The 22,445-nt window shown below is 39.0% G+C and overlaps 1 protein-coding gene across 6 annotated transcripts in view; it reads left to right on the top strand.

Annotated features, from left to right (window-relative positions):
- The window catches only part of LOC101617494 (A-kinase anchor protein 17B-like), a 78,187-nt gene that overhangs the window by 32,662 nt on the left and 23,080 nt on the right, over positions 1–22,445 (top strand). For 4 of the 6 annotated variants that reach the window (XM_045140966.1, XM_045140969.1, XM_045140965.1 and 1 more), the window contains one exon: positions 1–89. The exons of the other annotated variants lie outside the window; for them this stretch is intronic. In XM_045140966.1, coding sequence (XP_044996901.1) covers positions 37–89 — 53 coding nt within the window. In that variant the 5' untranslated portion in view covers positions 1–36. The remainder of the gene's footprint in view (positions 90–22,445) is intronic. 6 annotated transcript variants of the gene reach the window in all.

Here is a 22,445-nt window from a genome sequence, read left to right as displayed (position 1 = left end):
GACACCACAACACACTGGTCACCATGAAGAGTTCACATGAGTTCTGGCCTTTCCGATCCTTCCTCCTTTGATCACATTTTCTGCACAAGGTATTGGGTGATATATCCTATTTTGTGGGGTTTAAATTCAATTAAGTTCACCTTGAAGGTTTAAGACACTTGGGAACTATTGCTACTCTCCCAAGCTGTTTAATCATACAAAATAGAGTCCCATGTAAAGGTTGCTTTTCTCCCCTAGGTGGCGACTGCAAAGCAGGAATTTTGCTGGTAATTTTCAGGCTGAAGCTAGAATTGAGGGGCAAAAACACTGGTAAATTCAAGATATTTATTTCCCACAAATAATACTCTGATTATTGAATGAGTGAGATGAATATATGGTAGATACTCAAACATATTCATCTAAATCCCTTATGGCCTTTTTTTTCATGTGAAGAGAAAGCGAGTCTACTATCACAGCATTGTGGTAAATTAATCTAAGTTATAAGGCAGCCATCCCACCTGGAGGTGTCTGGAAAGAGTTGTTTTCCAACAAGGTGCTAAAGAAAGGGCAGAAGACTAAAAGACTTGTCAGACAGGTCTGCCAACAACTTTGTACATTGAGCTTTTACCTAGCTCCCTCCCCTGCTGTCATGGGGTGCCGCCTATACATACTGGCATGCAGAGTCTTGTAAATACATTTAAACCGAAGGCTTAACACAACCTGGTGTTTCAAAAGACAGGGTCTCATGTAGCCCAGGCTGGCTTCAAACTTACTATGTAGCTGAAGATGTTCCTGAATTTCTGATCCTCCTGCCTTTAACTCCTAAGGGCTGAAGTTACAGTTATGTGACCACATTTGGTTTATGTGGTGCTGGGGATCAATCCCAAAGCTTTGTACATGCTAGGCAAGCACTCTACAAACTGAACTACATCTCAAGCCCACAGACCTTTTTCTAATGTTAATTTATGTTCTTTAAGACTCAGAAACATTCAAAGCACTTGGCGTTCATGTACATTTTCACATAAAGTACACCTTATGATGACCTTTTGATAAAAGAAAATGGGAAATTATGTTGATAAAGAGATGAATAGATATGAATATAGTTTTCTCCCCTCACCTCCTTTTCCCTACCTTCCTGTTTTCTTTCTTTCTTTTTTTTTTTTTGAGACAGCATCTTGGTGTGTAGCCTACCATGACATTAAATTGGTAATCCTCCTGCCCCAACTTCCAGATTGCTGGGATTATAGGCATGCACAACCATGCCTAGTTATTTCTTTTTGTTTCAAAATTAAAATTACTCACACCAAACTCTGCCTTGGATCTGAATTTCTTTGGTATGGTAGAAGAGATTATCACTTTTATTTATTTATTTATTTATTTATTTTTAAATTTTTATTAGCATTTTCCATGATTATAAAAAAATATGCCATGGTAATTCCCTCCCCCCCACTTTCCCCTTTGAAGATTATCACTTTTAATATTTATGGTGCAAATTTATCATTTCTGAATGTCTGTGGCTCTCTAAAAGTTTCTTTCTTCCTGTCCAGAAGACCCCTGTGCCCCATCATGAGCCCTTTCAAACCATCTAAATCTGGCATTCCATTGCTTGCAAGGTCATTTGTGAAGCTGATGGCCACTCATTTAATGACATGATTTTGAAATTATTCAAAGATCAGAGTATATGGTCAACCTCAGTACTAAAAGTGCTATTTGGAGGGCTGGAGAGATAGTTTAGCAGTTAAGGCACTTGCCTGTGAAGCCTAAGGAACCATGCCTGACTCCCCAGATCCCATGTAAGTGAGATGCACAAAGTGACACATGTACAAGGTTGTGCATGTGCACAAGGTGGCACATACATCTGGAGTTCGATTGCAGTGGCTGGAGCCTTAGTATGATAATTCATAATCTCTTTCAATCTCTCTTTGAAGAACAAAAAAATGCAATTTAGGTTAATGATGTATCAGGACACTTAAACATTTTGACTGAAGAGCCATGCAATATTCCTATTTGATCAAGACTTACTGGGATTCTAACATTAGCCAGAAGATTGGAAAATGGCTAGGTTGGTTTGACTGAAATAAATGTTGACCAGTGTGCTGAGTCTAATAATGTGGTGGTGGAATTTTATATATCTTAAGTGCTTTCAAAATGACTAACCATGTGGTTAAAAACACCAGAAAAGAAACTATTTCCAAAGAGAATTTGAGTTGTGTAGATTGTCCTATTTTTTTCCCTATTTTTCCTTTTTCATGTGCCTCATTCAAATGCCCTTGCTAACACTCTCATAGCAAATCTTTGAGAGTGAGAAGGCATGGATGGGTACTGTTGCAGTCAGGTTCACATTGCTGGTAGAAATCACCCAACCAAGAGGATCTTTTTGGAAAAAACGAGGTTTACTTTGGCTTACAGAATTGAGGGGGAAGCTCCATGATGGCAGGGGAAAATGATGGCATGAGAGAGGGTAGACATCACCCCCTTGCCAACATAATGTGGACAACAGCAATAGGAGAGTGCGCCAAACACTAGCATGGGGAAACTGGCTATAACACCCATAAGCCCACCCCCAACAATACATCATGTGGTGGTTTGATTCAGGTGTTCCCCATAAATTTACGTGTTCTGAATGCTAGGTTCCAGCTGATGGAGTTATTGGAATTAAGGCCTCCTGGAGGCAGTGTATTGTTGGGGGGCAGGCTTATGGGTATTATAGCCAGTTTCTCCTTGCCAGTGTTTGACACACTCTTTTGTTCCTGTTGTCCACCCTCTTCTCATGCCATTGTTTTCCCTGCCAACTGGAGAATCCCCTTTAGTCTGTAAACCAAAATAAACCTTTTCTTCCCCACAAGCTGCTCTTGGTTGGATGATTTCTGCCAGCAATGTGAACCTGACTGTAAAACATCTCTGCCAGGAGGCATTAATTCCCAAATCTCCCATCAGCTGGAAACCTAGCAGAACACCTAATTATGGGGGACACCTGAATCAAGCCACCACATTCTGCCCCTGGTCTCCATAAACTGATAACCACCCATGATGTAAAATGCAGTGCATTTAGTCCATCTTTAAAAGTTTCCATAGTTTTTTTTTTATCAGTCCTAATGATGTTCAAACATTCCCATAGTCTGAAATCTTTTAACTGAGATATAACACCAAAAAATCCCCCCACCAAACACATAGTGGTACAGAATAAACACTCATACTGCAAAAGATGGCATTGGGCATAGCAAAGAAATATTTAACCAATGCAAGATTTAAACAGAGCAAACATCAAGCTCTGTAGCTCTAAGTACAACAACTATAGCCAATGACAAATCTCCAAATCTGATAATTCTAACCAGCTACAAGTCTCTGGAGTTCCAATTCTGTGCCTCCAACTAGGCTACTCAAAGTCCTGGAAAACTAAATCTGGGGCCAGAAGCTTTGCTTAGCAGCCATCTGCAAACCACAGTTCATCCTCATGGCTCCATTGGGTCTCCATTGCAGGCATCTAGTATCTGTTTCACACAGCTCATGGCCGTTTCCAAAGCACAAGACCATGTTGCAAATTAAATGACCTGTCTTTCATGCATTTCTTATACTCCACAATACCAGGTACAGGGTGCCAATTTGTTAATACAGGGGGGTGGGAGAATAAAGTAGACTTTGAAGAATAAGACATTGCTTGAGCATTCAAACCCCTTCAAAAGAGTCTGCATTCTTTTTGTTGCCCCAATGCAGGTCAGCTAGCCCAATCTAAATGACTGTAATCATTTAATTGCTGCTGAACAGGTAGCAGTTTCAGCCTAAAGGTTTCTTTCTGTTCTATATCCCTCTGTTCACACCAGTCCATTTCTATGCAATGCAACCCTGCACAAATTCTTAGGACATGGGCATAACAGCAATTCTCTCACATAAACTGCTTCTAGCCCAGTACAGGCAAAGCTGTTTCTCACCCTCACAAGCCATGCATTCAGGTCTTTCAACTCTGACCAGAATAGTCCATCAAGCTGTATTTACAGAACTGCAAGGCGTCTCTTAGGCAAAGATCTCAAATCCTTTTACATTTCTCTTGAAAATCATCTCCAAAAGGCCAAAGTCACACAGTTAGGTGGCTAGTAGCAAATGACACAACTCCTTGGTACCAACTTTACTGTTGAAGTCAGGTTCATATTGCTGGGAGAAATCACCCAACCAAGAACAGCTTGTGGGGAAAGAGGTTTATTTTGGCTTATAGGCTGGATGGGGAAGCTCCATGATGGCAGGAGAAACGATGGAATGAGCAGAGGGTAGACATCACCCCCTGGCTAACATCAGGAGAATAACAACCATATGAGAGTGTGCCAAACACTGGCATGAGGAAACTCTGTAACACCCATAAGCCTGCCCCCAACAATACAACACCTCCAGGAGGCATTAATTCCCAAATCTCCATCAGATGGGAACCTAGCATTCACAACACCTAAGTTTATGGGGGACACCTGAATCAAACCACCACAGGTACCTTTCTGATAACACAAATGCTTTTAGTATTTCAAAGCTAATTTCATTTAAAAATTTGAGAAGTAGCCAGTGAATTTCTCAGTATATTCTGAGGTAAAGATATTGGACTAATTTTGTATATGGACTTTGTAGAATTTTTTAGGTGGTATTACAGGCAAAAGCAATGCTAGGGATTTAGTTCAGTTGGTAGAGTACTTTACTGGAATGCATGAAGCTATGGGTTTGACCCCTAGCACAGCATAAATGGCCAGTAGTGCACACCTATAATCACAGTACTGGAAAAGAAGAGGCAGATCTGATAATCTCCCAGAAATGTTCTAGCATTTGGAGCATATTATATGGAATACTCTAATAAAACTTTACACACATGATACTCCTAAATTGTACACTGTGTAAGCATTATTGACTAAATATATTTTTAAGGTTATAGGAACTCCCATTGTCTTTTGTAAAGGTGTTGAAGCATAAGTTATGTCAATAGTGTTGCTTTTAATCACAAGACTAGAAGAATGATGTGGTTGTATGTGGAAAATGCCCACATCCCCAGCTGCTTGTGTTGTTTGGGAACCATTCAGATGTGGAGCCTTGCTGAAGGAAGTATGTCATTGGGGTGTGGACCTTGAAGTTACAGCTGGTCTCTAGGTATTTGCTTTCCTTCTCTCTCTCTTTCTCTCTCTCTACTTCCTCCTTGCTGATGGGATGATGTGATGCAGGCTTCCTGTTCCTGTCTTATTTGTCCTGCCATGATTGATACCACCACATGGACCTGTAAGATAAATTTAACCCCTTTCCTTATATAAGTTGCTTCTGGTTGGCTATTTATTTATTTTTATGTTTTCTTGAGGTAGAGTCTCACTCTAGCTCAGGCTGATCTGGAATTCACTATGTAGTCTCAGGCTGACCTCAAACTCACAGTGATCTTCCTACCTCTGCCTTCCAAGTGTTGAAATTAAAGCCATATGCCACCATGCCTGGCCCACTTTTATCTTCTATTCCTTCCTTCCTTCCTTCCTTCATTTCATTTTCCTCTTTCCCTCTCTCTTCTTCATTTAGTTTTTCTTAGTTTTGGGCCTGAGGTGGCTTTATGGAAGAAGTACACATTGTAAATGTTGTTCACCAATGTTCCAGTGGTGTTGACATACATAGAAGGTGTATGACTTGGTATACAGTAGGTCATCAACATATTTTAAAATAAAGTTTGAAAGTTAGGCCTCTAATCCTGGAAAGTAATTTAAGATGAAATATTTATAGGCATCTAGTTTTAAAATCTAAAAACTGAAAATAGCAGGGAAAAGTACATGAATGACTGTCTCAGGTCTCAGTATGTTATTATCATTACCTGGTAATAGGAATTTGAATTGTGAGGATTTGAAATGAGATCATCAAAAGTTTTAAAATTTTTAATTAACACAGTTTTCAAATATTTTATTTATTTATTTATCTATCTATTTATTTATTTATGAGAGAAAGAGATAGATGGAGAGAATGGGTATGCCATGGCCTCCAGCCACTGCAAATGACTTTCAGACACCTGTGCTCCCTCATACATCTGGCTTTTCATGGGTACTGGGAAATCAAACCCAGGTCCTTAGGTTTTGCAGACAAGCATTTTAACTGCTAAGCAATCTCTCCAGCCCATTAACACATTTTTATAGGATATTATTTTTTTTAATATTTTATTTTTATTTATTTATTTGAGAGAGACAGATAAAAAATAGGCAGTTAGAGAGAGAAAGAGAATAGGTGCTCCAGGCCCTCCAGCCACTGCAAATGAATTCCAGATGAATGTGCTCCCTTGTACATCTGGCTTATGTGGGTCCTGAGGAGTTGAACCTAGTCCTTTGGCTTTGTAGGCAAGCGCCTTAACCTCTAACCCATCTCTCCAGTACCATTAACACATTTTAAAATCTAAAAATATTGTCTCAATAATTTCATGAAACTATGGGTTGTAGAATGACATTTCAATACATGTGTACAGTGTGAAATGTTCATATCAGGGTGATTGCTATGTCAGTCTCTTCAGATATGTATTATTTCTTTGTACTGTGAACATTCAAAACTATACCAACTAGCTATTTTGAAATATACAATTAGTTGTTCTCAACCATACTTAGTTATGTTAGGACTTACTCTTCCCATCCAACTGTTCTCCTATACATTAACTAGCTACTGTCCATTTGCTCTTCTTTTTTGTGGAAATCAAAACATTTATTTTGGCTTATAGACTTGAATGGAAACTTTATGATGGCAGGGGAAAATGATGTCATGAGCAGAGGGTGGACATCACCACTTGGCCAAAATCAGTTGGACAACAGCAACAGGAGAGTATGCCAAACACTGGCAAGGGGAAGCTGGCCATAACACTCATAAGCCCACCCCCAATAGTACACGGTCTCCAGGAGGCTCTAATTCCCAAATTGTGATCAGCTGGGGACCTAGCATTCAGAACACCTAAGTTTATGGGGGACACCTGAATCAAACTACCACATTCTGCCCATGGCTCCCACAAATTGAACCATCCATGATGTAAAATGCAATGTATCCAGCCCAACTTGAAAAAGTCTCCATAGTTTTTATCAGTCTCAATGATGTTCAAACATCATCATCCAAGGCCTTTTAACTGAGCTGTATTACCAAAAAAGAAAAGAAAAGAAAAGAAAAACCCATAATAGCATAGAATAAACTTTCACACTACAAAAGATGGCATTGAACATAGCAAAGAAATATTCAGCCAGTACAAGATTTAAACAGGGCATCAAATGCTTTAGCTCCAAGTCCAACAACTCTAGTCAGTAATAAATCTCTGAGTCGGGTAATTCTTACCAGTGACTAGTCTCTGGAGTTCTAATTCCACCCCTCCAGCTAGGCTACTCACAGTCCTGACAAACTTCATCCTATGCCAGTGGCTGTCCTTGTGGCAGCCATCTAATAGTCCTGGCATCTCCAGTGGGTCTCTACTGTAACTCATGGTTCATTCTAATGGCTCCATTGGGCTGCCATGTAGGTAATCCAAGCCAGCTTCATGGTGCTCATGGCCATTTCCAATATACAAAACCGTGTTACAAATTCAATGACTCTCATTTTCCTGTATATAGTATACTCCATAATACCAGATGGGCTACCAACTTGTTAATCCAGTGGGAAATAAAGCAGACTTTGAAGTACAGGACTCTCCTTCAGCATTCAGGTCCCTTTAAAAGATTCTGCGTTTTTCCTCTTGTCCCAGTGCAGGTTAGCTGACTCATTCTCTAAAAGTTGTAATCTCTCAAACAATTGCAGCTGAATGAGCAGAAGTTTGGGGCCAAAGATTCTATTTCTGTTCCATATCCCTCTGGTCACACCAGTCCACTTATACACAGTGCAACCCTGCACAAGTACTCTCACACAAGCCTCTCACACAAACTGCTTCTAGCCCAGTCCAGGCAAAGCTCTCTTTTACCCTCATAAACCAAACCTCCCAGTCCATAGTTCTTACTGCATTCAGGTCTTTCAACTCTGACCAGAATAGTCCATTCAAGCTGCATTTACAGCAATGCAAGGTGTCTCCTAGGCCAATGTTTCAAGTTCTTTCATATTCCTCTTGCAAATCAGTTTCAAAAGGCCAAAGCCAGAGTCAGGTTTCTAACAGCAACAATGCCATTCCTCTGGTATTAATTTTACTGTTACAGTTAGGTTTGCATTTCTGCCAGAAAACACCTGACCAAGAGCAGCTTGTGGGGAACAAAGGGTTTATTTTGGCTTACAGACTTGAGAAGAAGCTCCATGATTGCAGGGGAAAATGATGACATGAACAGAGGGTGGAGATCACATCCTGGCCAACATCAGATGGATAACAGCAAAGGAAAATGTGCCCTCTTCTTTTTCTTAGCCTTTGATAGCCACTATTCTATTCTCTGCCTCTATCAGGGCAACTATTTTTGCTTTCTTCTGTAAATGAGAACATGCATTATTTGTCTTCATGGGTCTAGCTTGTCTCATTTAACATTATGTTCTCTGGTTCCATCCATGGTGTGGCAAATACTAGGATTTCATTTTCTTACCTCTTGCTATTTATTTGTAGTGACCTCCTGTCCTCCCTCCCTCCTCCCTTTCTCCTCTCTCCTTCTTTCAGGGCCAAGCTGGCCCTGAACTTCCTGGCTCAAGCAGTTTCCTGCTTTAGTTTCCTTATTAGCTGGGACTAAAGTTATATATCACTTTGCCTGCCTGTGATACTTTAACTTTTTATTGATTAATATTTTAACATAAGATATAATATGTCCACTTCCTGGTCCCCATTTCCCTGCAGGCCCTCCTCAGTAGTATTGGTGAATCAGTATAGGTGTTTACTGTAGGATAATTAGGGCCTATGACTCTGGGGGGAACTGTGTCTCTAAGGGGGTTTCTACCTGCCTTTTGGCTCTTACAATCTACCTGATCCCTCTTATGTAACAGTCCCTGAGCATAATGTTCTCAGTTAGCATTGACTTCTCTGTAGCCTCTGCGTTTCTGTTATGATGTGTTTTGGTTCACCACAGTGTCTGTTGTTATTTTCCTAGATGTGGATTTGGGACCAGCAATGGGTGCAATGCTCATGTTGCTGCTTTGCCACAATTTCTTCTGGATCCCGGTAGGGATGGTAGAGGTGGCATATCTCCTTGTGAGCATCCAGCAGTCTTTTCTTATGTTGATATATCTTGGATCTCCCCAGTATTCTCTGCCACCTATAAAATCAAACAGATTATCTGACCAAAGGATAAGAGCAGTTTTGATTAAAGGAGATATATCTAGGAGCTTGATAGACATTTGATGAGGCTGCCCACCCCACCCTACTTTTCTAGGGAATACTGATGGTTTCTCTCTGGGTATTGTGAATTTTCTGACCATGGGGTACTGCCTTGGTTCCCTGTACCAGTAATGAGTTGTTTCCCACTGAGTGGTCCTCATGTCCAATCAGAGGGCACTTGGTTACCCAAAAATCCTGTGTGCCACTATTGGACAAGTGTATAGTTCTTCTCTGGCTGTTGTGTTCCCTGGCTTGCAGGGTATCCTGGTTATTCATACATTGGTGAATTTTTTTTCACCCAGTAGCTCCAAAAGCACATTTCAGCCTCATGAGGGTTTTCCAGGTGAAGACTGGCTTTCTTATCATTTCCCACATTGTCTCTCAGCATTATGGGATGGCTTCCTGTAGTGCCTTCAGAAATAGGGTCTTACCTTTTAGTTCTGTTGGGTAACCAACAAAGTGCTTGGCAAAGGTTGGCATTGTTTTGGGGGATCTCATAGATCACCCTGGCCAACTGCTCACTGTGGGGGTTAACCCAGATCTGGCCCGGGGACCTGAAAGTCAAATTTTATTTATTTTTCTCTTTGGTTTTTCAAGGTAGGGTTTCACTCTAGCCCAGGCTGCAGATTTCATTTTTTTAAAGGCTGGAAAACATTGCATTGTAACTCCGTGCCACATTTTCTTTATCCATTGATCCATATATGTCCACCTAGGTTAATTTCATTCCTTAGATGTTATGAATACTTCTTCAGTAAACACTAGAGTGTTTTGACATAATGACTTCATTTACTTTGGATATATACAGAATGTAGGAAGATTTCTGGATCATATTCTAGTTATGACTCTTATTTCTAGTTTTTAAATTTTTATTTATTTATTTTCATTTTTGTTTTTTATTGACAACTTCCATACTTATAGACAATGAACCATGGTAATCCCCCCTCTACATTCCACTTCACAGCTCCACTCTCCATCACATCCCCTCCCCCTCTCAATCAGTCTCTCTTTTATTTTGATGTCATCATCTTTTCCTCCTATTATTATGGTCTTGTGTAGGTAGAGTCAGGCACTGTGAGGTCATGGATATCCAGGGTATTTTTTGTCTGGAGGAGCACGTTGTAAGGAGTCCTACCCTTCCTTTGGCTCTTACATTCTTTTCACCACCTCTTCTGCAATGGACCCTGAGCCTTGGAAGTTGTGATAGAGATGTTTCAGTGCTGAGCATTCTTCTGTCACTTCTTCTCAGCACCATGATGTTTTCTGAGTCATCCTAAGGTCCTCACCATCTGAAAAGAGAAGCTTCTCTAACTAAAAGTGAAAGTATAATTAACATATGAGTATGAAAATTTTGAGAAGTGCTTACTGGGCAGTTTGGTGAGCATAATATGTACATTTAGGCAGACACCAGCAGATGTTACACTGCTAGGGCTCATGACTTCCCTTACCCTAGGTTTTCAGTATCAGACATTTATCTCCTCTGGTGGAGTGGGCTTCCAGTCCAATTAGAGAGCAGTTGGTTTTCCCTATAACAGACATGCTACTGTTAACACCTGTTGCGTCATTTGGCTTGACTGGCCAAAATTAAGGCTTACAGTGTCCACTGTTATCTCCACTGGTGAATTCACTCTTTCCCATGGAGCTGCATTCAGCATAGTTTATTTTTTTCAGCTTTCTGTCAGCTGGTCTACACGAGGAGGTTTTCATCTTGGCTCCAGCAGGATTCCTCACTGATCTTGCAGCCCAAACATGTGGAGTCTTTAGCAATTGGGTCTTACCATTTACTCCTGGTGGGAAACCAAGACACTTGGCAACAGCTTGTAATGTTTTGGGGGTCATCAGGGACCTCCCTGCCAACAACTCACTGGAAGGTATCCCACCCCTGACACTGAAAATTTTCTAGTAACAATCTATGGCTTCTAATGCACCATTGTCCAAAAAAGTAGGTTTTCATATGACTTCATACCCTCTTAGATTTTTATTAGGCCTCCCTCCAACTTCCCTTTACTCAATCTCTTCCCCTGACCTCACTTAGGCCTTTCCACCCCCAGTAAACTGTTTTTCTACTTACACATATACAGTACCCCCCCCCCCCAAGTCCCACTACTCTCCTCCCTCACTTATATCCCATTTCTAGCTTACTGGCCTCTGTTACTAAATTTTATTCTAACTCACATACAAGTCCAAACATTTGTAGCTAGGATCTACATATGAGAGAGAACATGTAGCACTTGGCCTTTTGGCCCTGGGTTAACTCACTAAGTATAATATTTTCCAGGTTCATTCATTTCCCTGAAAATTTCATTTTTCTTTACTGTTGAGTAGAACTCCATTGTATAAATGTACCACATCTTCATTATCTACTGATTGGTAGAGGGGCATCTAAGCTGGATCCATTTCTTAGATATTGTGAATAGAGCAGCAATAAACAGGGATATGGAAGTATTTCTAAGGTAGTGCAACAAGTCCTTAGGATATATGGCTAGGAGTGGTATAGCTGGGTCATGTTGTAAATCTATTTTTAACTGTCTCAGAAACCTCTACATTGATTTCCACAATGGCTGTACCAGATTACATTTCAACCAACAGTGCAAAAGGCTGCTTGTTTTTCCACATCCTCACCAGCATTTATTGTCATTTGTTTTCTTGATGATAGCCATTCTAACAGGTGTGAGATGGAATCTCAAAGTAGTTTTAATTTGCATTTTCCTGATAGCTAAGGATGCAGAACTTTTTTTTAGATGTTTATATGCCATCTGTATTTCTTCTTTTGTGAAATCTCTATTTAGTTCCATGGCTCATTTTTAACTGAGCTGTTTGATTTGTTATTATTTAGTTGTTTGAGTTCTTTGTATGTCCTTGATATTAATCCTCTGTCAGATGTATAGCTGGCAAAGATTTTCTCCCATTTGGTAGGTTGCCTATTCACAATGTTCTTTGCTGTACAAAAGCTTTCAATTTCATGAGGTCTTAGTAGTTGATTAGTGGTTTTATTTCCTGAGCAATTGGGGTTATATTCAGAAAGTTGTTGCCTATTTCAGTATGTTGAAGGACTTCCCCTATTTTTCCCTCTAGCAGTTTCAGAGTTTCATGTCTCACATTAAGGTCTTTGATCCATTTTGACTTGATTCTTGTAGATAGACAAAGATCTATTTTCATCCTTTTACATATAGATATCCAGTTTTCCCAGCACCATTTGTAAAAGAGGCTGTCTTTTCTACAATGAATATTTTTTGTTGAAAATCAGATGGGTGACAATAGCTGCTTGGATTTACATCTGTGCCCTCTATTCTGTTCCATTGATCAATGTATCTGTCTTTGTGCCAGTACCATGCTATTTTTGTTACTGTGGCTTTGTAATATAGCTTAACATCAGGTATGGTGATACTACCAGCATTATTTTTGTTGATCAAAATTGTTTTAGCTATTCGAGGTTTTTGTGCTTCCATAGGAATTTTAGTGTTGTTATTTCTATTTCTGTGAAGAATGCCATTGGAATTTTAATGGGGATTGCATTAAATGTGTAGATTGCTTTTGGTAAGATTGACATTTTCACAATATTGATTCTTCTAATCCAAGAACATGGGGTGTCTTTCCATTTCCTAGTGTCTTCTGCAATTTCTCTCTTGAGTGTTTTAAAGGTTTCATTGCAGAGATCCATCACTTCTTTGGTTAGGTTTATTTCGAGATACTTTTTTTTTTTGTTTGTTTGTTTTTTCGAGGTAGGGTCTCACTCTGGCCCAGGCTGACCTGGAATTAACTATGTAGTTTCAGGTTGGCCTCAATCTCATGGTGATCCTCCTACCTCTGCCTCCCAAAACGCTGGGATTAAAGGCATGTGCCACCACGCCCAGCTTCAAGGTACTTTTTTGGATGCAATTGTGAATGGGAGTAATTCCCTAGTTTCATTCTCAGCATGCTTGTTGTTAGTATGTAGGAAAGCTACTGATCTCTGTCTATTTACTTTGTATCCAGCTATGTTGCTAAAAAGTGTTTATCAGCTCTAACAGTTTGTTGGTAGAGTCTTTAAGGTCCATTATGTATAGAATCATATCATCTGCAAATAATGATAATTTAATCTCTTTCTTTCCAATTTTATCCCTTTTGTGTGTGTCTCTTGCTTATTGCTATAGCTTAGATTTTCAGAAGTATATTAAATAAAAGTGGGGACAGTAGACACCCTTGTCTTATTCCTGATTTTAGTGAAAAACCTTCAAGTTTTTCCCTGTTTAGTACTATGTTGGCTGTAGGTTTGTCAATGTTGTGTGTAGGTTTGTCATAAATAGCCTTTATTATGTTGAGATATGTTCCTTGTATTATTCCCAATTTCTTTAGGACTTTTGCCATGAAGGGATGTTGAATTTTGTCAAATGCCTTTTTTTGCAACCATTGAGATGATCATGTGATATTTGTCCTTCAGTCTATTAATATACTGTATTACAATTATCAATTTGCATATGTTGAACCATTCCTGCATTTCTAGAATAAAGCCTATTTTGTCAGGGTGAATGATCTTTTTGATACATTCTTGTATCATGTTTGTCAATATTTTGTTGAGAATTTCTCATCTATGTTCATAATAGAGATTGGTCTGTAATTTTTTCTTTTTTTTTTTTTGTTCTGTCTTTGTCTGGTGGTGTTATCAGGGTGATGCTGGCTTTGTAGAAGGAGTTTGGTAGTATTTGGTAGTATTCCTTCCTTTTCTATTTTATGGAAAAATTTGAGAAGCATTGGTGTTATTTCTTCCATGAAGGTCCAGATGAAGTCATTGGGGCCTGACATTTTTTAGTTGGGAGTTCCTTTTTTTTTTTTTTAAATTATTTATTTATTTGAGAGCGTCAGACACAGAGAGAAAGACAGATAGAGGGAGAGGGAGAGAATGGGCATGCCAGGGCTTCCAGCCTCTGCAAACGAACTCCAGACGCATGCGCCCCCTTGTGCATCTGGCTAACGTGGGACCTGGGGAACCGAGCCTCGAACCGGGGTTCTTAGGCTTCACAGGCAAGCGCTTAACCGCTAAGCCATCTCTCCAGCCGGGAGTTCCTTTATAACTGCTTGGATCTCTGTTCTTGTTATAGGACTATTTAAATGGTTTATCTCATCTTGATTTAATTAGTGTAGGTCTAGGATATTATCCATTTCTTTCAGATTTTCAAGTTTATTTGAGTATAGGTTCACAAAGTATGTCTTTATGATTTTCTGAATTTCTTTGTTTACGTGTTGTAATGGGGCCTTTTTCATATCTAATTTTATGAATTTGTTTATTATTATTAATTATTATTATTATTATTTTGGTATTTTGAGGTAGGGTCTCACTCTAGCCCAGGCTGACCTGGAATTCACTGTATAGCCTCAGGGTGGCCTCGAACTCACAGCAATCCTCCTATCGCTGCCTTCCAAGTGCTGGGATTAAAGGCATGCACCATCATGCCCGACTTTATTTTTATTTTTAGAGAGACAGAGCGAGAGCAAGAGACAGATAGAGAATGGGAGAGAGAATTGGCATGCCAGGGCCTTAGCCTCTGTACTCAAACTCCAGACACTTGTGCCACCTAGTGTGCATGTGCGCTCTTGCACTTGCATCACCTTTGTGTGTCTGGCTTAGATGGGATCTTGAGAGAGATTGAACCTGGATCCGTAGGCTTTGCAGGCAAGTACCTTAACCACTAAGCCATTACATTTGTGTTTCTTCTCTCTTTCTTTTGGCCAGATTTCCTAAGGGTTTATCAATCTTGTTTATCCTTCCAAAGAACCATCTCTTTGTCTCATTCTTTGTATTGCATTTTTGGTTTTTAATTTCATTAATTTCTGCCCTGATCTTTATTATTTCTTCCCATCTACTGATTTTTGATTTGCCTTGTTCTTCTTTTTCCAAAGCCTTAAGGTAAAGCATTAACTTGTTTACTTGTGACCTTTCTAATTTTTTTTCTTTTTCTTTTTTGAGGTATGTTCTCATTCTAGCCCAGGCTAACCTGGAATTCACTATGTAGTGCCAGGGGGGCCTCAAACTCATGACAATCCTCCTACCTCTGCCTCCCGAGTGCTGGGATTAAAGGTGTGAGCCACCACACCCAGCTCTAATTTCTTAATATAGGCACTTAAATCTATGAATTTCTCTCTTAGGATTGCCTTCATTGTGTCTAAAGGTTTTGGTATTTTTTTCTTTCTTCTTGATTTCTTCAATGACCCATTCATCATTTAGTAGAGTATTGCTTAGATTCCTTTATTTTGTGTGTGCTGTATAGCTTTCCTGCTATTGACTTATAGTTTAATCTCATTGTGGTCAGATAAAGTGCAAGGAATTATTTCAGTTTTCCATTGTTTGTTAAGATTTGCTTTGTGTCATAACATATGGTTTATTTTAGAGAATGTTCCATGTGTTGCTCAAATGAATGTATTCTGCAGTATATGTGTCAAATGTTCTGTATATATCTGTTAGGTCCATTTGTTCTATGACCACATATAATGCAGATGCTTCTTTGTTTATTTTTTGCCAAGATGACCTGTCATTTGATGAGAGTGGGGTGTTGAAGTCACCCACTATAACTGTATTTGGTGTTATCTGTGACCTTAGATCTAATAGCATTTGTTTGATGAAATTGAGAGCCCTAATGTTAGATGCATGTATGTTCAGGATTGTAATGTCCTCTTGTTAGAGTGTTCCTTTAATAAGCAAAGTGACCTACTTTATCTTTCCTAACTAATGTTGGTTTGATGTTTACCCTGTCATAATTAGGATAGGAACACCTGCTTGTTTTCTAGGCACATTGTCTTGAAACAGCATTTTCCAACCTTTTACCCTAAGATACTGTCCATCTATTATGGAAAGGTGGGTTTTCTTAGAGGCAACAAATCAAAGCATCCTGCTTTTTAATACAGTATGCAAACCTGTGTCTTTGGGTTGGGACATTGAAGCCATTGATATTGAGTTATTATTGAAAGGTGTGTATTTATTCTTGCCTTTCTTCTTGTTTTATAGTTTTTCCTTTATTCTCTTGTATTAACTATTTGAGTATGGTTTATTTTTTCCTATTTCCTTATGTGTGTGCTTTTATTTCCTTTCTACATGGAGGATCCCTTCATGTATTTTCTATAGATCTGGTTTAGTGTTCATGTATTCATTAGTCTGTTTTTTTTTTGTTGTTGTTGTCATTGTTGTGGAATGTCCTTATTTCTCCATCTATTTGGCTGGATAACTTTGCAGGATAAAATAATCTTGGTTGACAGTTTTTTGTCTATCAGAACTTGGAAACATCATTCCAATTAAAGTTTGTGTTGAGTAATCTGTCATTATCCTGATGGGCTTACCTTTTTATGTGACTTGATTTCTCTCTTTAACTGTTTTCAATATATTTTCTTTGGTTTGTGTGTTTTGTAGTTTAATTATAATATGATGGTGAGAGGTTCTTTCCCGATTTTGGCACTCTATAGGCTTCCTGTATCTTTATTGGCATCACTTTCCCTACTTGGGGAAAGTTTCTTCTATGATTTTGTTGAAAATATTTTGTATGCCTTTGTATTGAAATTCTTCTCCTTTTACTATGCCCTGAATTCTTATTTCTGATCTCATTATAGTGTCCCAAATGTCTTGGAATTCCCATTCATGCCTTCCTATTAGTTTGTCTTTCTCTTTGTTGCATGTATTAAATCTGCCACCTGGTCTTCTAGTTTAGATTCTGTCCTCTCCTTGATCCATTCTACTGGTGAGACTTTATACAGAGTTTTCTATTTGACTTTTTCTGTTTTTCACTTATAATAATTCTGATTGGTATTTTTTCATCATTTCGGTTTACTTACTCATGTCTTGTATTGACCTCCTTATTTCATTAAGTTGGTTTCCTGTGTTCTCCTTTAGGAGTTGGTTTTCTTTGAGTGTAGATAGAATCATTGCTTTTAAAATCTTTGTCAGGCATTTCATCTAAAACAGTCTCACTGGGGGATCATATCTGATGGATTTATAATTTCTGGTGGGATTGTATTGTCTTGATTTTTTGTGTTTCTTGCATTATAATGCAGAGGGTTTTTTTTTTTTTGTATCCTGTGTTCATTTGATTCTTGTGTTTTCTATGTATCTGCTGTGTTCTTAGCCATGTAATTCCAACTTTATATATATTCAGGGTAGGAGGTTAAGGTGCCAAGTGTAGCTCTTATACTCCAAGAAAGCAGAAAGTGACCCTAGGTGTTGAGTTTGCCTGATATTGAAGTACTCTGGTGTACTGGATGGAGTAATGTACAGGTTAATTCTAAAATTCAACTGAGCAGTATACACATTAAATCCACAGAGTATTTATGAGGTAGTGGGGATTAAAACAAATAGATAATCTAATAAAACCAAAGTCCCTAAGGGTGTGTGCTGCACCACACCCTTAATCCTGTCACCTGGGATGTTGGGATTTCTGGTCTGAAATGGCTTCTATGTCACCTTGGGGCCATGTCATACCTGGCCCCAATAGTGATATAGAAAAAGACAAAAGCCTTATGAATCAGGGAACCTCAAAGGCAACACCAAAATACAGCTTATTTGAGACTGATAAAGCCAAACAAGAATGTGTAATGCATAACTTCACCTGGCAGGGAAAGAGAGATTAGCACTTCCAGTGCAGGCCTATGTACTTGCCTTTGTGTACGTGGACTCTGTTACCTTTTCAGATGGCTTCCAATTTCGCCAATGCTGAGTGCTCACTTTGATCCCTTTGAGTTGTGCTGTGGACCTGATGTTCTGATCAGATGTTGCTGGATGGTCTGTGGTGAAGGGTTTAATTAGTTCTCTGGTGGTTCGCTATGGCACTGATGGTTGGGGGATGGAAAACAGTGTAGAATGCCAGGAGTTGTTCCGTAGCTTCTCACCTGGTCCCGTTTGTGTTCTCCTTCAGCAGCTACTCAGCTACTGTTCCGTGCTGTCTTCTCTTTCAGGTTTCTTGACTTTGCAAGTAGGCTGTTGTGAGTGGAAATCCTCTTATCTGGTTTTTGCTCCTGCAGCTATGTGCTGGCCGGGCACACAAACCTGGGCCACTGGCACCTTGGCAGGATTCTGCCTGGTTTCTTCCTTTCTGGAAGATCTTAGTCTATCCTGCTTCTCTGCTGTAGTTGATAATAACTTATTCACCTTCACTTTTTGGTAGAAGAGTGTATTTTGCTACTTTTCTGCTTATTTCCCTCACTAGGCTGGTTTGGTACAGCTCCTATGCTGCCATCTTACCAAGAAGTCCTTATATTTTATTTATTTATCTATCCATCTATCTATCTATCAAAGAGAGACAGAGAAAGAGAGAGAGCTAGATAGAGAGAATGGGCACAGCAGGGCCTCTAACCATTACAAACTCTAGATTCAGGCATCTGGCTTTATGTGGGTACTGAGGAATCAAACCTGAGCCCTTTGGATTTGTAGGCAAGTGCCTTAACCACTAAGCCATATCTCCAGCTCTAGGGTTTTTTTGTGAGGTACCTCTATACTTTTTTTTTTCCAAGACAGCGTCTCACTCTAGCTCAGGATGACCTGAAATTCACTCTTTAGTCTCACGGTGGCTTGAACTCACAGTGCTCCTCCTACCTCTGCCTCCCAAGTGCTGGGGTCAAAGGCGTGCACCACTACACTATACTTTTTTGTTCAAATAAATATCCTAAAGTGTTTCCTCATGTGTGCTTCCAGTAGTTTCATTGTTTCAGACATTATGTTTATGTTGTCAGTATATTTTGAGGTGATATTTATATGTGATGAAATAGAGGTGTAGTTTCAGTCACACACACATATGTGTAGGTATATGGATACATATACATAGTTTTCCAAGCACTTTTCTTCAATATATGTTCTTGATGACTTAAAAAAATCAGTTATTTCTGGTTCCTTGGTTGTATTCCATTGATCTTTGTGTCTCTTTTTATGCTAGTATCATGCTATTTTTGTTACTGTCATTTTATAGCATATTTTGAAGTCATATATTATGATGCGTCTAGCTTTGTTGATTTGCTCGAAGTTACTTCGGCTGTTAACAGGATCTTTATTTTAAAATTTTTGCTCGTGTAGTATGTGTGGGGTGGTAGTGGTGTGTGTAGTGGAGGGTACTGCATGTGAACATGCAAATGTAAGTGCCTATGTATACACAGTGGTCAGAGGTGAAAATCAGGTGGAGTGTCCTTCCTCTGTTGCTTAACTGTGTGTTTGTTTTCTTGAGACAGTGTCTGTCTTAGAATGTGAAGCTATAGTTTTCCTGAGCCCCAGTGATTCTCATATTCTGATTCTCTTGTCTGCTTCCCACAGAACTGGGGTTACAGGTATGCATGGCCACATCTAGTTGTTTACATGGGTTCGGTAGAGTCAAATTCAGGCAGTCTTGGGTCCTCTCACTTGCAGCAAGCACTCTTACCCACTGAAACATTTCTCTAGCCTCTATTCAGTATCTTTTACAATTTCACATATGATTTAATAGTATTTTTCCATATCCGTAAAGGATATAAATAGTATCTTCATGGATGTTACATTAGATCTGTAGATCACTCTGAATAGTATAGGTGTTTTACCAATATTAATACTACCAAACCATGAACATGAAATAACTCTGTATTTTGTGTTTGTGTCTATGAACTCTTCAACTTCTTTCATCAAGGTTTTATATAGTTTCACTGTAGAGTCTTTAACCTCCCTAGTTACATTTATTCCCAGATATCGTAGTAGCTATTGTAGATGATACAGCTTTCTTCATTATTTTGTCAACAAGTTCATTGTTGCTGTACAGAAATTCTAGTCTCTTAAGATACTTTCGTGCAAAGCCAAAGGACCCAGGTTTGATTTCCTAGAACCCATGTAAGCCAGATGCACAAGGTGGTGCATGTGTCTAGCATTTGTTTGTAGCAGCTGGAGGCCCTGGTGTGCCCATTCTCCCCCCTCCCACCTCTGCCTCTTTTTCTCTCTCAAATAAATCAATAAATATAAAATGTTTTATAAGAAATTCTACTCTCAGGCTGGAGAGATGGCTTAGCAGTTAAGTGCTTGCCTGTGAAGCCTAAGGACCCTGGTTCGAGGCTCGGTTCCCCAGGTCCCACGTTAGCCAGATGCACAAGGGGGCGCACGCGTCTGGAGTTCGTTTGCAGAGGCTGGAAGCCCTGGCACGCCCATTCTCTCTCTCTCCTTCTATCTGTCTTTCTCTCTGTGTCTGTCACTCTCAAATAAATAAATTAATTAATTTAAAAAAAGAAATTCTACTCTCTTTTTATATTAATCTCATATTCTGCAACTCTTTTATAAATTCTAATGCAATTTTGGTATACCCTTGAAGCTTTTCTATCTATAAGATCATGTTTTCTGTGAACAGGGATGATTTGACTCCCTTATGTTCATCTGGATACTCTTATTTCTTTCTCTTGGTTAATTGCTTTGGTTGGAACTTTCATCAGAGGCTGTTTTTAAAAATTCAATGACAGTTGTGTTTTCTTGGGGAAATTAAATTGTCCCTTACAGTCATTGTTTATTTTTTCTAAAACATACTTGATTTTAGGTATTTTTCTCATTATTATAGATTTTTAAAAAAATTATAGGTTTCTTTAAAAAAGATTTGTGATACTCAGAACAGCAAATGTATCAACTTCCAAGATGATGCCACATTATTCCATTGCTTGCAGAATATTAAAATGTTGGTTATCACATGTGAACTCCAGTAATACTAATAATCTAAGTGGTTTCTCTTCCAACTGTTTTTTCTAATTACTTTAAAAAAATACTGTTTTCAGGGCTGGAGAGATAGCTTAGCAGTTAAGGTGCTTGCCTGCAAAGCCTAAGGATCCAGGTTCCATTTTCCAGTACCCACATAAGGCAGATACACAAGGTGACACTTGTGTCTGGAGTTCATTTGCAGTGGCTGGATGCCCTGGTACCTCCATTCTCTCTTTCTTTCTGCCACCCTTTCAAATATGATATTTAAAAATTATATTAAAGGGCTGGAGAGATGGCTTAGCAGTTAAGGCACATGCCTGCCAAGTCCAAGGACCCCAGTTTGATTCTCCAGGTCCCACATTAGCCAGATACATATGGTGGCACATGTGTCTGGAGTTCGTTTGCAGTGGATAGAGGCTCTGGCATGTCTATTCTCACTCTTTCTCTCTCCCTCCTTCCCTCTCTCTGTCTGTAATAAATAAATAAATAAATAAAATCTTAAAAATTCATATTAATAAATACTGTTTTCAAGGCTAGAGTGATGGCTTAGTGGTTAAGGCACTTGCTTGTGAAGCCCAAGGACCCATGTTCAACTTCTCGATCCCATGTAAGCCAGATGCACAAGGTGATGCATGAATAAGGATGCACATGAACACAAGGTGGCACCCACATCTGGAGTGTGATTACAGTGGCTAGAGGTCAGGAAATATCAATTTTCTCTCTTTCTCTCATAATAAAAGGCCAGTCTGTTGGGTTTGCCTCAAAAAATGCTATTTTCAGTTAAGATTTTCAGTGCTTTAAATAGATTGCCTTTGTCCCATATGAATAATATATGTTTTAAAACAAAACACTTAATTTTCAAAGGACTCAATTGATATACCTTTTTGCATCGTGTTGCACAGGTGTGGAAATAGTCCATGATGGGACAAGTTAGTTATCAATGAAGTTGGTTTAAACCCAGCCATTTGGATGTCAGATTCCCTGCTTTCAGCTGTGATTCTAGGCTTAGTTGTGAGAAGTATTTTTTGCCTAGGCATGAACTACTAAATGGGAATAATTAACTACCAAGATATGTAAAAGTTTATTATATTTTAACAATAATATTCTTGAGAAATAAATTTAATTGCTGGTAATATGCAATAAGCTAACAGAAACATGATCTGATAAGTGATTATTTGGACAATAATAAAGCTAAGTCAATTTAATAATGCCAACTAAATTACATATTAAAATAGTAACTAAGGAAGAACAAATGCTTATTTTCTTTTTTGTCCCAACCGAAATCATTGTAAATGCTTATTTTCTATTTCACGCAAACCCAACAGACTGGCCTTTTTTGTTGTTGTTGTTGTTTCGAGGTAGGGTCTCACTCTAACCAAGGTTGACCTGGACTTAACTATGTAGTCTCAGGGTGGCCTCGAAATCACGACGATCCACCTACCTCTGCCTCCTAAGTGCTGGGATTAAAGGCGTGTGCCACCACGCCTGGCAAGACTGGCCTTTTAAAAAAAAGTTTTATTTTTTTATTTATTAGAGAGAGAGAGAGAGAGAATGGGTGCTCCAGGGTTTCTAGCTATTGCAAAT

Source organism: Jaculus jaculus, chromosome X, assembly GCF_020740685.1.
Source record: "Jaculus jaculus isolate mJacJac1 chromosome X, mJacJac1.mat.Y.cur, whole genome shotgun sequence".
In the NCBI taxonomy this organism is placed as follows: Eukaryota; Metazoa; Chordata; class Mammalia; order Rodentia; family Dipodidae; genus Jaculus; species Jaculus jaculus.
This window is presented reverse-complemented; position numbering and strand designations above follow the sequence as displayed.